This window comes from Sceloporus occidentalis, unplaced genomic scaffold, assembly GCF_023333645.1.
Source record: "Sceloporus occidentalis isolate IW3139 unplaced genomic scaffold, rSceOcc1.0.p SCAF_3, whole genome shotgun sequence".
In the NCBI taxonomy this organism is placed as follows: domain Eukaryota; kingdom Metazoa; phylum Chordata; class Lepidosauria; order Squamata; family Phrynosomatidae; genus Sceloporus; species Sceloporus occidentalis.
In genome coordinates, this window is record NW_028316983.1 from 7215116 (window position 1) to 7228260 (window position 13145).

At 44.0% G+C, this 13145-nt stretch overlaps 2 protein-coding genes across 7 annotated transcripts in view; both read right to left on the minus strand.

The window, feature by feature from the left end:
- UCKL1 (uridine-cytidine kinase 1 like 1) overlaps nucleotides 1-13145 on the minus strand; it is a 74474-nt gene that overhangs the window by 38679 nt on the left and 22650 nt on the right. The window lies entirely within an intron of this gene.
- LOC149315515 (uncharacterized) lies at nucleotides 3004-7402 on the minus strand. The gene has a single exon (XM_089513281.1). The coding sequence runs from the start codon at nucleotides 7372-7374 to the stop codon at nucleotides 3004-3006; it is 4371 nt and encodes a 1456-aa protein (XP_089369407.1). The 5' UTR covers nucleotides 7375-7402.

The following is a 13145-nucleotide window of genomic DNA, read 5'->3' on the forward strand; positions in this document are numbered from 1 at the left end:
CATTCAGAAACATTCACCTTAATTGCCGGCCACATCTTCCAAAATTCCTCAACAATTCACTAACAATTGTTCTTAAGCAATAACAAATGACAGCACAAGCTTGTTACACTATCACACTCTGCCGTTCCTTCATTGTGCTCAAGGCTTCAGTCCAACAATCTAACAAGCAAACCACACTGTAGTTGCTCTTATCATTATCATTTTTGTTAACCTCACTGTAATTGAGAAAAAGAAGATGTATAGGCAGCAACAACTGCAGGAGTTGTTGATGATGATCATCACCACCACTGCTGTTGTTGTGTGCCCTGAAGTCATTTCTGACTTATGGCAACACTAAGGCAAAACTATCACAGAGTTTTCTTGGTAAGTTTCTTCAAAGGAGGGTTTGCCATTGCCATCTTCTGAGGCTGAGAGAGTGTAACTTGCCCAAGTAAGCTTCATAGCTCAGTGGAGACTTAAAACCTGGTCTTCAGCATCCTAATCCAACATGCAAACCACTATGCCACACTGGCTCTCACCACTACCATTGTCATAATGCAATCCTCTCTTTTTTTCTTTGTTATCTTCAGCTGCAACTATCTTGCAAAAAAAAAAGTTTAGATCACAAATGTGGAAATCCCTGGAGACATCAGAATTGAAGGTCCTGTCTGCAAAGGCCCATTTCCCCCTTGTTCTGATGTCATCCTGTTCAGACAACGTACATCCCAAACCCCAGTTCTGGTGCAAGCAGTCTGGACAATATCCATCACATTCTGCACCGAAACTGAGTCATACCACCCTTACCATGCATTTTAAAAGTTACCTGTTAGTCCAGTTCTTTTGGGAAGATCTGTAGCCCTTTTCCCCCATGCTGTGGTGGCTGTCTGTACAGGTGTCCCATTGAGCCACCTGGTATATCTGGTGCCACTGTGGGCATCAGAATGAGGTTGCCAGTTATGTGATCATTGCTGGGTGCTTTCCTCTGACTTCAGAAGTGAGCAACTCACAGAAGTGGTAGATGAACAGGGTGGCTAAGTGGAACATGTGTACAGACAACTGCTGTGGTCCAGGAATGGAGAGCCAGGTAACAGTGTGGATCAGGGCAGCTGCAGACAGGGCCAAAGACAAAGACCGTAAAATAGTTAACCCCTACAAATTGAGACTCAGCACCTCTGGAAAAATGAAACAGTAGCTGATCCAACGATGATAGGTGCTCTGGGAACAACCCCAATCCAAATGACCAAACATCTGAATGAAGTTCCTACAGACCGGGTCACAACTGCAATGCTGCAAAAAGTCACACCAATTGGAGCATTCCACACTATTCAACAACACCTCACTGATTCCTAGATTCTTGGATAAAATCTGAATCACTGATGGTCCCAAACTCCCGTCAGTCATAGGACTTTATCACACTAGATGATTACCAAGCAGAAATGGGATTTAAATGTAGGACCCCCCCCCCACACACACACACACACAAATGCAGGATGTTTTTCAGACAGCATTTCTTCGAAAGAGCAATAACGCGAAAATAAAGGGAATGGAAAGTCAACAAAAATGACATCTTTTTTGGGGAACTTCCCAAAAGTAAAAAGGTGTTGTTTTCATTGACTTTCTGTTCGCTTTATTTTTGTGTTATTGCTCTTTGGCGCAAACGTGTCTGAAAAACATTCCGCATTTGTGGGTTTTTTTCTACTTTTAAAATTGCGTTTCTGCCCGGGATTTGGATAATGCCAACATTTCACAGATGAAAACTGGGATACATGGTGACAAAGCCACAGCACAGTGTGGTCAAGATGGCAAAAGTTACTAATGAGGAAGAATGCCCAAGCTAGGAGAGGCTGCAGCAGTTTGCTTTTTCCTGAGCCTCCTAGGAAGGGAAAAAGCCTTCTCCTTCCTCTCCCCATCTGTTGAGTTAATTGTGTTTGAACTCAGCTTGAAGCAAATGAAAAAAGCTGAGGACAAAGGAGGAGAGTAGGAGAAGGAAAAAGAAACTGGGGCATTTTAAAAGCAGCTGAAATAGTGAGATGACAGAGGATTAACTGAGAATGTCTCTGCCAAATTGGGACTGTTGGAGAGTATGAGACTGCAAAACTGAGTATATGCATGTAACAAAAACAAATATGCAATCAACACTACAATTATCTATTCCAGTTCCCCAAGTTACCAACCTGAAATGGACCAAAGATTAAAGGTAGGGAGGTGGTCAAGTAAATAATCTGCTCCCTTCTGTGGGGAAAAGGATCTGTGTGTAGCATGGTTCTTATGAAGACACACCCAATTAAAGGTGGTGGCAGGTTTGGGTGTGCAACGCCAGTACCCTGGTGAGAACAAACCGTGATACCCAAAAAGATCTGAAACTAGATGTAAAGTTCAAAAAAGGGGGGAAATTTAATTTAAAGGACAAAAATAAAAAGTCTTCTCCTCCCCAGCTCTAAACAAAGATACTTTACAGTTCAGCTTTCTTCCAGACGACATCTCTCTGGGTCCGATGTAGTTTGTTCTCCTTACTCAATGGAGCTGGTGCAGGGTCTTTCAGCTCCTAAATTCTTCTATTTTCTATGCTAATGGTAACTGATTTGGCTAAGTGGTGTAAGAAATGCCCTTTCCGGCTGTCTGGGCCTGCTTGCCACCAAAAGACAGCTCTCTGCTAGCTCTCAGAGAAACTGCTCCAACTAAAAACCTCTAGCTACAGCACAGCCTGCTGGGAAAGGGCAAACCAAACCTAGAAATGAAGCAGGGGAAACCTACAGCTCCTCCCATAAACTAATACAAAGAACCTTTCTACACTAAAATAATCTATGGCCTGAACCAACACAAAGGAAAATGCAGGGGGAAATTCAAACAGTCCTGGCAGGACATCACACTCCCCGCTCAAAATTTCAACGAAATTTTGCAACCTTATGACCTATCCTATCCATTTATATAACAGATCAAAAGGTTCTATCTAACACTTAACAGAGTAACTAAGTCTGTCAAAGGGTCTTTGATACTTGACCACTTTGTCTTTGCTTATAGTTCTTATGGTGGTTGTCTCAGAAAATTGCAAAATAGATGCTTCTTGATGTTTGATCTAGGCTCTATAGGAACATACTGTCTGGGCACAGTAAGGTGTTCAATGTCTTTGATCTGAGACACCCAGGCCTTCCATGCTAAGTCTTGGGCTGGGGGCAGATTTTCAACCTCACAGATGTCTGGAAGGGAAAGACCAAACAGCTTCCCTGATACAGGAGATGCTGAAGATGGTGGTGCATTGTCCACTGGAGCACCTGCTCCCCGCCAAAAGGCCCAGTTTATAATGGATCTTTTCCTTTTCAATGGCCTTTGGCTCAACTCATTCAGCTCATGGCCAGTGGCCAGGTGACTTGACTTGAGAATGAACTGGCACTGAAGCTCACGGGGCAGCTGTTCCATCAGAAAGGCCCCCTGAAGGTCCAGAGGGCAGACACAGCCCTTTGATCCCTGCATCTGAGGAAAAGTGTCACGAATGTGGCTCATTTTGATTCCAAATGGATATTCGTGTCCAATAAGGGAATACGAAACATCTTTCCCAGAGTTCACACACAGCTGATAGTCTTTTCCACAGCCATTAATTTCAAGCTGCTGCAGGACCACGAGGATCACATCATTTGCTGTGTCCATATTGGTTATGGTTAAAGCTTCTGAATATGCACAGTTTCCAACATCCTTTGCAATAATCTTCAAGTGAATGCTCTTGGAGTAGTCTTTTCCTTTCTCTTCCTTTATTCGACTTTGAAAGGAAGTCAGCCACTTCTCTTTCTGTTCCACAGAACTGAAACTAGCAATGCAGTTAGTGGTGGGCCATCCTAAAACAAAAGATTTTTCCAGGCTAGCACTGTCCTCGCAGACCTCTTCCATGCAAGATGTTGTCCACATTTCGGAAAGGCATGCCTGTCTCTTCAGTTTGAAATGCAACTGTGACTTGGGTTTGGCAACCACGATGGTATCAGTGAAGAGGAATATGTGACATTCCTGGGTCTGTAGGCCTGTCTTTAGCTGTACACGTCCATCCAGAAGGAATGTTCTGATCGGACAGAGGAAGGACTTTATAAGTGGACATGTCTCTGCACTGATGGGGGAGAAGCAAACTTCCCTGGCACTTGAGTCGAAAACTATTTTTGCCCTTTCTGGTTTTTGTGGGTGAGTTACTTTACGGTATGGCAGGAACCATTGCTCTTGGGGTTCACTACACAAAGGAACTCTTTTAGCATAGTTGTTTGTAAACAGATCTTCAATGAATTGTACAATTTGTTCTTTCAAAGTGGGATCTTTGAGCATTCTATTTCTCAAAGCAAAAAGCCTATTTTCAGCAGGTTGACGGTTGTTAGGCAAAATTGGTCGGTCTTCTCTAAAGGGAAGAGGTGCCATCCAGCTCCCTTCACTATCTTGGACTGTCTCTAAATTCATTATGTCCAGGAACTTTCTTTCCTCACGGGAAAAGGCTATGTCTTCATCTCTTGCTGAAGTTTCAAAAATGGAGCCGTAGTCTGGGATAATACCAAGGCAACACACCTTAATGTGGCTTAAGCAACTTTGTAGTTGTGTGGGTCGTGAATTTGGAAATTGGCTATTTCCTGTAAGATTTAACGCTGCTGGCGGGCTCTTGCTATGGACGCACACAGGTCCAATAACTGTCCATCCAAGTGGCAGTTTTTGTGCTATTGGTGCACCTGGAGGTCCACTTACTTGTTTCAAGACCTGGAACAGCTCTGGGCAATCTGAGCCTATCAGTAGGGAAATTTCAGCATCTTTGTCCAATGCAGGAATTTCTTTTGCTATAGCTTTTAGGTGTGCATGGCTTTCAGCTACAGCCTTGGTTGCTATTTGGTTCTTGTTCCTAGGGATAGAAGAGCACTCTATTAAAGGAGGCAGTTTAATGTACCTTTTGCCATTGCAAGGCGAAATCATGAACTCCGTTGCCACTCTACCCTGCATTTGTTGCTGACCAGTGCAGGTAGATATGGTATATTCAAGAATCTTGGCTTTGACCGCAAAGGTACTGAAGAACTCTGGTGTGGCCAAGGATGCGTCACTCTGTGAGTCTAGGGCAATATAAAGTCTTTTTCTAAAGTGAGGTTTGTCTTCTGGGAAAACTTCAGCTAGACAAATCGGATGGCATATCCTAATCTGCGTTGAGTCCTGGCATAGCTTTGTACATGCCACAACTGACTCTGCTTCTGAAGTAGGTTTAGCTGCCTTTTCTGAAGCCTCACTTTTAGGACCCTCTGATTTCTTCTTAAGTTTAGGTGACACTGAAGGTGATTTGAAATGGTGCATTGCTGAGCAATGACGCGGGCTACCGCATTCAGCACATTTTACTTCTATTTTGCAGTTTCTAGCAAAGTGAACCTTTGAACCACAGCATCGAAAGCAGACTTTTGCTTTAGCTGCTATCTCCAGCCTTTCGTTATAAGGCCTTTTTGAGAACTCTTTACAATCTGCAAGGCTATGTGGTTTATTATGAATGGGACATGGAATTTCTTTAGTCTCTTGTGTTTTATTCGACTTAAACTGAGTGACCTCAGTGGATTTAACTACAACTGTGGCCTTCCCCATTTCCTTGATAGGAATTTTGTCTTCCTTTACAGTCTTCTCTGAGCGCATGTTTTGGTAAAGGGTTGGGAACCCAGTCTGCGGGTCATTCCTTTCCTTTGCAGCTCTTGTCACAAAGTTCACAAGGTAACTGAAGGGTGGGTAGCATTGCATGTTGAGTTCCTTATAAGAAAACACCTCTCTTCCCCACCTCTCCTGGAGCTGAAAGGGTAGTTTTTGGAGCACCTGTCGCTGTGTGATGTATTGATCTAAACAGGCTAGACCAGGTAACTCTGGATTACATTTCGCAGACTGAAGTTCAACTAAAAGATCACTTAAGTCCCAAAGTTGACGGTAGTCCTTTGACTTGAGGATTGGGAACTTATAAAGCCGATTTAGTAACGATGCTTCTATTTCTGTTGATGCACCATATCGCTCTTCTAATCTATTCCACGCTGTCTGCAACGCCTTAACTGGATCTGACACGTAGGCCGCGTAGATTCTCTGGACCTGAAGGGATGAGTTGGGGCCCAACCATGCCATGAGTAAGGTGAGCTCCTCATCTGCTTGCAGTTTCAAATCTCTAATGGCTCTCTGAAAAATTACCTTCCATAAGATAAAGTCTTCAGGAAGGTCTGAGAATTTCTGGACTCCCTTGTCTCTAAGGTCCTTCCTGGGAGTTTTAAGCATGAATGGTGAACAAGACTCCATGAAGGTGGGAATCATCTCTGCAGGCTGGAAGAAGTGTGGACTCCCTTTAGTTGGCAAATCAGCTTGACTGGCAGGCAAGTCCGTAGATTCTCTAGGCCTGTAAGTCTTGGGGGCTTCAGCAGCCGGGGCTTGCTGAAAGGCCACACTAGCATGGCTGGGAATTTGGCTCCCCGCCATGGGCTTCTGGTCTCCAAAGGGTTCATTGAGTGCCATATTTATAGGTAGACAGTCACGATGGATGATCTTTTCTTTGTAGACAGAATTTTCTGTAGGCTGAGGCCATGGAACGGCAAGCAATTGTGTCTTGCTAGCATCTAAGTTAGGAGGTGACTTGACCACAGGGTCTTGTGGGGAGCTCTCATCCACAAGGAACAAGGTAGATATCCTGTCTCTAGGCTCCTGTGTAGGAAGCAACCTCACATTTTCTTCACTGAGATCATCCTGGAAGCTCTTGGCTAAAATCCTGGCCTTTATGGACAGTTTTGAAGCCTCCTTAGCCTTGAGAAGAAGTTTCTTTTCATTTTGAATAGCAAGTTTTTGCCTTTCCTGTTCTGCTTTCAGGGCAGCTTCTTGCTCTTCTAAATCAACCTCTTGATGAGAAAAGGTAAGCTCTTCGCTGGCCATTGCTGCCTCTGCTTCGGCATGCAATATTTCAAACTTTAATTTCATCCTTTCTACTTTGAATTGCTGGGCTACCATAGACGAACTCCAGCTAGCATGGGAAGAAGAACTGCCACTACCACTTTTACTGGAGCGGGAACTATGCCTGTGGGAAGAAGACCTGCTGGTGTGACAGGTTTTTGAGCTCTTTGTACTTTGAGGCTTCCCTGGGTATATTCCTCTGCTGGACTTAGCACTGCCGGCAGGGGACCTTTCACTCTCATTATTAAGCTCTAAGCTCTGCAGCCGGAACTTGACTGTGTCCAAAACTGCACTATATTCTTTTTCTTTGTCCGCGACTTCTTCCAGGAACTGTTTTAGTCTGGATTCTGCATCGGGATTGTTCATGGTTTGAAGTGTTTGGATCCTTTTATTCACCACTTCTTTCCACTTTAGGAAACTGGATTGCTGGGCAAGCTCTCTTCTTTGCATGTCTTCTGAGTCGCAGACTGCTGACAGCAAGGACATGGCATGTTGCAAACTCTTCCAAGCTTTCAGTTCTTTCACGCTTAGGTGTCTTTCCTCTTTTAACAGCAGTTCTAAGACCTTTTCAGTCGGGTGTCTGTCCCTAAGAGAACGAGTGTCGTGTGTGTGTCCATGTGCTAGTTCTTCAGAAAGCCTATCCATTCTGGCTGGTCCTAGTTGCCAACGCAACAACTCAGCAAGGATGAAGAGGACAAACGGTGTAGTGCTGATTTTACTTACAGCCTGCTACTGCTCCGCTTTCCTACTGTCACCACTCTTATGCTACTTCAACACAGCCAGACCTGGAGTCGGTTAAAGAGTCTTCTAGCTCCTTTCTTCAGGCTTGCAACGTGAACAAACATAAAACACACGTTAATCTCTTCATAAAACTCTATCCATATACTTGAATGGAAAAAGTTCTCTCTAAAATGGCTGCTGATAATGTGCTCAGAACTCTGCAAGAAGAAGTAGAACTAAAATGGCCTCCGACCATGTGCTCAAAACTCTGCAGGAAGAAATAGCTCCAAAATGGCCGCCCACCATGTGCTCAGGACTCTGCAAGAAGAAATGGCTCCAAAATGGCCGCCCACCATGTGCTCTGGACTCTGCAAGAAGAAATGGCTCCAAAATGGCCGCCAACCTTTTCCCCTTTTATAACCACAGAGTCTTCTTCTCCTTCTATGCAAATCTTGGGATCTTGCTTCAATGCAGGGCCTTGCACTTGGACTCTCTTTGACAGGCCGGAAGCGGCAATGGCCGCCAGGATTTCTTACACTATGAAGACACACCCAACTAAAGGTGGTGGCAGGTTTGGGTGTGCAACGCCAGTACCCTGGTGAGAACAAACCGTGATACCCAAAAAGATCTGAAACTAGATGTAAAGTTCAAAAAAGGGGGGAAATTTAATTTAAAGGACAAAAATAAAAAGTCTTCTCCTCCCCAGCTCTAAACAAAGATACTTTACAGTTCAGCTTTCTTCCAGACGACATCTCTCTGGGTCCGATGTAGTTTGTTCTCCTTACTCAATGGAGCTGGTGCAGGGTCTTTCAGCTCCTAAATTCTTCTATTTTCTATGCTAATGGTAACTGATTTGGCTAAGTGGTGTAAGAAATGCCCTTTCCGGCTGTCTGGGCCTGCTTACCACCAAAAGACAGCTCTCTGCTAGCTCTCAGAGAAACTGCTCCAACTAAAAACCTCTAGCTACAGCACAGCCTGCTGGGAAAGGGCAAACCAAACCTAGAAATGAAGCAGGGGAAACCTACAGCTCCTCCCATAAACTAATACAAAGAACTTTTCTACACTAAAATAATCTATGGCCTGAACCAACACAAAGGAAAATGCAGGGGGAAATTCAAACAGTCCTGGCAGGACATCACAGTTCTCATATTTGAAACATGCATCACATGGTCAAGTTTGTAGCTACAACATGTAATATGAGGACACTCCAGGCTACGCAAAGAGAGGTCAATGTTCCGCAGTTAACCTTTACAAACCTGCTGAAGGGACACAGTGGCAATAGCAACAAGCACTACATCAAGAAAGTTTAAATCAGAGTGGGGTGACTTATGCTCTACAGCTTCCAGAATTTTACCACGCTCAGACAACTGGGAATTGGAATCTAAAAACATCTGGAAAGCCAAAGGATTTCCAGACCCAGAATTAAAGTGATACTCTTACCAAGCTGGTATTTGTCAGTATATTGGGTTCTATCCAAACACATTGCTATGGGGTGGGGGCAGCTAAGAAAATGTGGTGTCCCCCCCCCCCTTTTCATTTCAGGTTTCCTGTGGTCTCTCCTCACCTTCAACAAAAAATGCTCAAATTTGTTGTGTGCATCCAAATCAATTTTGGAGGAATAGGAACCGTAAGGCAAACCTATTGCAGGGTTTTCTTGGCATCTTTTCTCAGAGGTTTGCCACTGCCATTTTCTGAGGCTGAGAGACTGTAACTTGTCCAAGGTCACTCAGTGGGTTTTTATGCTTGACTGGTGCTCCACCATAAATCCAAAGATGCTGCAACAGCCAGAGAAAATTATGTTGTACAAATTTGCTGAATGTTGGTTCACAAATTGGGAGTTTACTTTTGTATATACAAACCCTCCCTATTGGCAGGCTTCTGATCTGTGAATATGACCATCTGTGGATCACCATGCCCCATATTATTCAATGGCGGCAATGTGAATGTGCACATGCTGACACGTGAGTGTTCACATCACTGCCACTGAATAATATGGGGAGCAATCATCCATGGTTTTTAGCTTCCATGGGGGGCAGGCAGAATCAAATTCCACCTGATACCAAGGGTCCACTGTATATTTCCCCCTCATTTCTTAGACTCTGCATGCAGAAATACAATGGGTTCCTGGTATCTGTTGGGGTTTGGTTCCAGGACCCACCTTGGATATCAAAATCTGTGGATGCTCAAGTCCCATTATATGCAGCAGGGTAGTAAAATGGTGCCCCTTATATAAAATGACAAAAATCAAGGTTTGCTTTTAGGAGTGTGTCTGTGTGTGTATAATATTTTCATGCCCTGGATGGTTGAATCCGTGGATACTGCAGGCTAACTGTAAAGCCATTTAATAATAATAATAATAATAATAATAATAATAATGTTTATTTATATACCGCTTTTCCAAATTAGATCAAAGCGGTGTACAACAGGAAGTACAATACAAAGTAAAAACAAAACAAAACACCATAACAGGCCTCTCTCCCCCTCAAGATGGTGGTCGGAAGGAGGGCTTTTTCTTCTTACAGGCAGGCAGTTGGAGCTAGCCTGCCTCTCTCCCCCCAAGATGGTGGCTGAAGGGAGAGCTTTTCTTCTTCCAGGCAGGCAGTTGGAGCTAGCCTGCCTCTCTCCCCCCAAGATGGTGGCTGAAGGGAGAGCTTTTCTTCTTCCAGGCAGGCAGTTGGAGCTAGCCTGCCTCTCTCCCCCATGTGGTCCCATTTGGCACTGACAAGCACTTGTGGGATACCCCAGCCTAGGCACGGCTCAAGGTCTGAGTTGACCTTCCACTTACCAAAAGGAAAGGTGGTTCCCACATGCTCTACCTTACAAGGTAGCTTAATTCTTTGGACCACTGATGAAGACAATTGTCGAAACGCGTCTGGTCTTTTGTACACTTTTATCTGCTTTGGGCATACTGTATATCCCTTTCCATCCAAGCCTCTGTCTGTGCACTCTGTAAATATAATAATATTGTGTGTACTCATTTCTATACAAGGTGTGAGACGCAGAGGAATTGTTATAGTTTTGTATTATTTTGGGAATTGCAGTTTCCAAGCCCAGTTCTGCCTATTAACTTACTAAATGTGGCTTATAAGCCAGATTAAGCCTCACAGCAGGTTTTAGCTCATATTTTAGCATTCAACATATTGTTCTAATAAAATTACAGTTTTTTAGCTTTATTTTCCCCTAAACTCAGTGTTTTTCCATGTCCCATTTGGCACCACATTAAGCATTGTGCAGCTATGGTTGGTGCTTAATGTCTCATACACCAGTTCCATGGAAAGCAGTTCAATGCTCATTTGCCTTTCATTTGCAAAACAACTACAACTACTCAGCTGGTAAGGGGGGGGGGGTTAAGATCTGGGGTGAAGAACTAAACAATCCCATCCCATTCCCACCCCAGATCGAAAGGTGCTGAATGTAGTTCACTCATGTATAATGTCACTGTAGCAATTAACAGGCAAGTTTGAGTCTCAAAGTGATGCTGCCACAAGCAAGGGCTAAGACGGGGAAGGAGGGAAACAGGCCCAACACAGTTGTTATTTATGTGCAAGGCTTTTGCTCCTGCTGTTGCACTGAGAATTCAGATCTCCAGAGGGATGCAAAGGGAATTTAGTGTCCCTTGTCAATAGACAAATATTTACAAGTAATTTACATGAGACAGCCGGCATGGTGCAGTGGTTTGACCACTGGACTATGACTCTGGAGCCCAGAGTTCAAATTCTGGCTCAGCCATGAAAACCACTGGATGACTTTTGGCAAATCACACTCTCTCAGCCTCAGAGGGAGGCAAAGAAAACCCCATGATAGGTTCGCCTTAGGGTCATCATAAGTTGGAAACGACTTGAGTGCACACAACAACAACAACTTAACATGAGCAGCTTTGTTTTCATCAGGCCAGTAATGATTAATGCACAAGTTACAATACAGTAATGTTGTTAAAAAACAAACACTCTACCACTAGACTGAAAGCTGCACAGGTCCATACTCTGGATGCATAACCATAGACACTGAGAATTCAGATCTCCAGAGGGATGCAAAGGGGACTTAGTGCTCTTTGTCAATAGATCAATATTCACAAGTAATTTATATTAGAGAGCCAATGTGGTGCAGTGGTTTCAACATTGGACTATGACTCTGGAGACCAGAGTTTGAATCAATCCCAGAACAGCAAACATGAAGAAATTATTGGCAGGCACCAGGCAGAGTAAGCATCCCAAATATCTTAGCTTCTCATCTCCTCCTAATAAGTTTCTAGCCCTTAAGGCTATAATGATGTATCTGAAACTGTGTATAGAAGTCCAGAAGCCACTGGGAGGGCTGAGTGGGGATTTCAGCAGCTGCTGTTTTAAAGTACTAACCTTTCGGACCCAAATACAGTGGGCCATTGCTATCTGCTGGGGTTTGGTTCTAGGTCCCCCGTGGATGCCCAAATCCACAGATGCTCAAGTCCCATTAAATACAACAGTGTAGGAAAATGGTGTCTCTTATCTAAAATGGCAAAATCAAGGTTTGCTTTTTGGAATATTATTATTTTTCAAACCAGGGATGGTCAAGTCAGTGGAAAAAGAATCCGTAGATACAGAGGACCAACTGTAGTTATTTGCCAGAGCTTGGAAACATTACTATCTTAACAAATGGAAGTATCTAGAGGAAAAACAATGATAATGCTGGTAAAGAATGACTTATATTTTAATGAAATAATATCAATAATTTTTCTAAAGGAAATACTACTATCTTATGAGAGGGAGTTCACCAGGCAGGTCCAGCTCCATCAGGGCCAGCCTGAGAGGAAGGAGACGCCACTCTCCATAACTGCCATCCGCCAGCCTGAGAGGGAGTTCACCAGGCAGGTCCAGCTCCATCAGGGCTAGCCTGAGAGGAAGGAGACTCTGCCCTCCATAACTGCCATCCGCCGGCCTAAGAGGGAGTTCACCAGGCAGGCCCAGCTCCATCAGGGCTAGCCTGGAAGAAGGAAGAGCCCTCCCTCCAATCCATCTGCCTTGATCCAGGCCTCAGAGGGAGAGAAAAACCACTGGACCTCATCCCCTTTCCCTCCACCATTCCCTTCTCCTTTTGTTTCGTGTCTTTTAGATTGTAAGCCTGAGGGCAGGGAACTGTCTGATTAAAAATAATAATTGTAAGCCGCCCTGAGAGCCATTAGGGCTGAAGGGCGGGATATAAATACCTAAATAAATAAACAAATAAATAAATAAATTATACTACAGCTCCGGATTCCTCTGGCCAGTGTGGCTACACCATGGGACTTGGCACAAATGAAGTTGTCCATAACGAACCATGCATTCAAACGACAAGAAAAGAGATTCCACTTCAACATTAGGAAGAACCTAATGACATTAAGAATTGTTTGACAGTGGAACACTCTCTCTCAGAGAATGGTGGAGTCTCCTTCTTTGGAGGTTTTTAAACAGAGGCTGGATGGCCATCTGTCGCAGGGATTGCTTTGGGGTGGTGTCTTCCTGCATGGCAGAATGGGGTTGGATTAGATGACCCTTGGAGGTATCTTCCAATTCTATGATTAC

Bases quoted from the DNA above. Each gene is read 5' to 3' on its own strand.
- LOC149315515 (XM_089513281.1), bottom strand. From the start codon at position 7,374: ATGTCCTTGCTGTCAGCAGTCTGCGACTCAGAAGACATGCAAAGAAGA.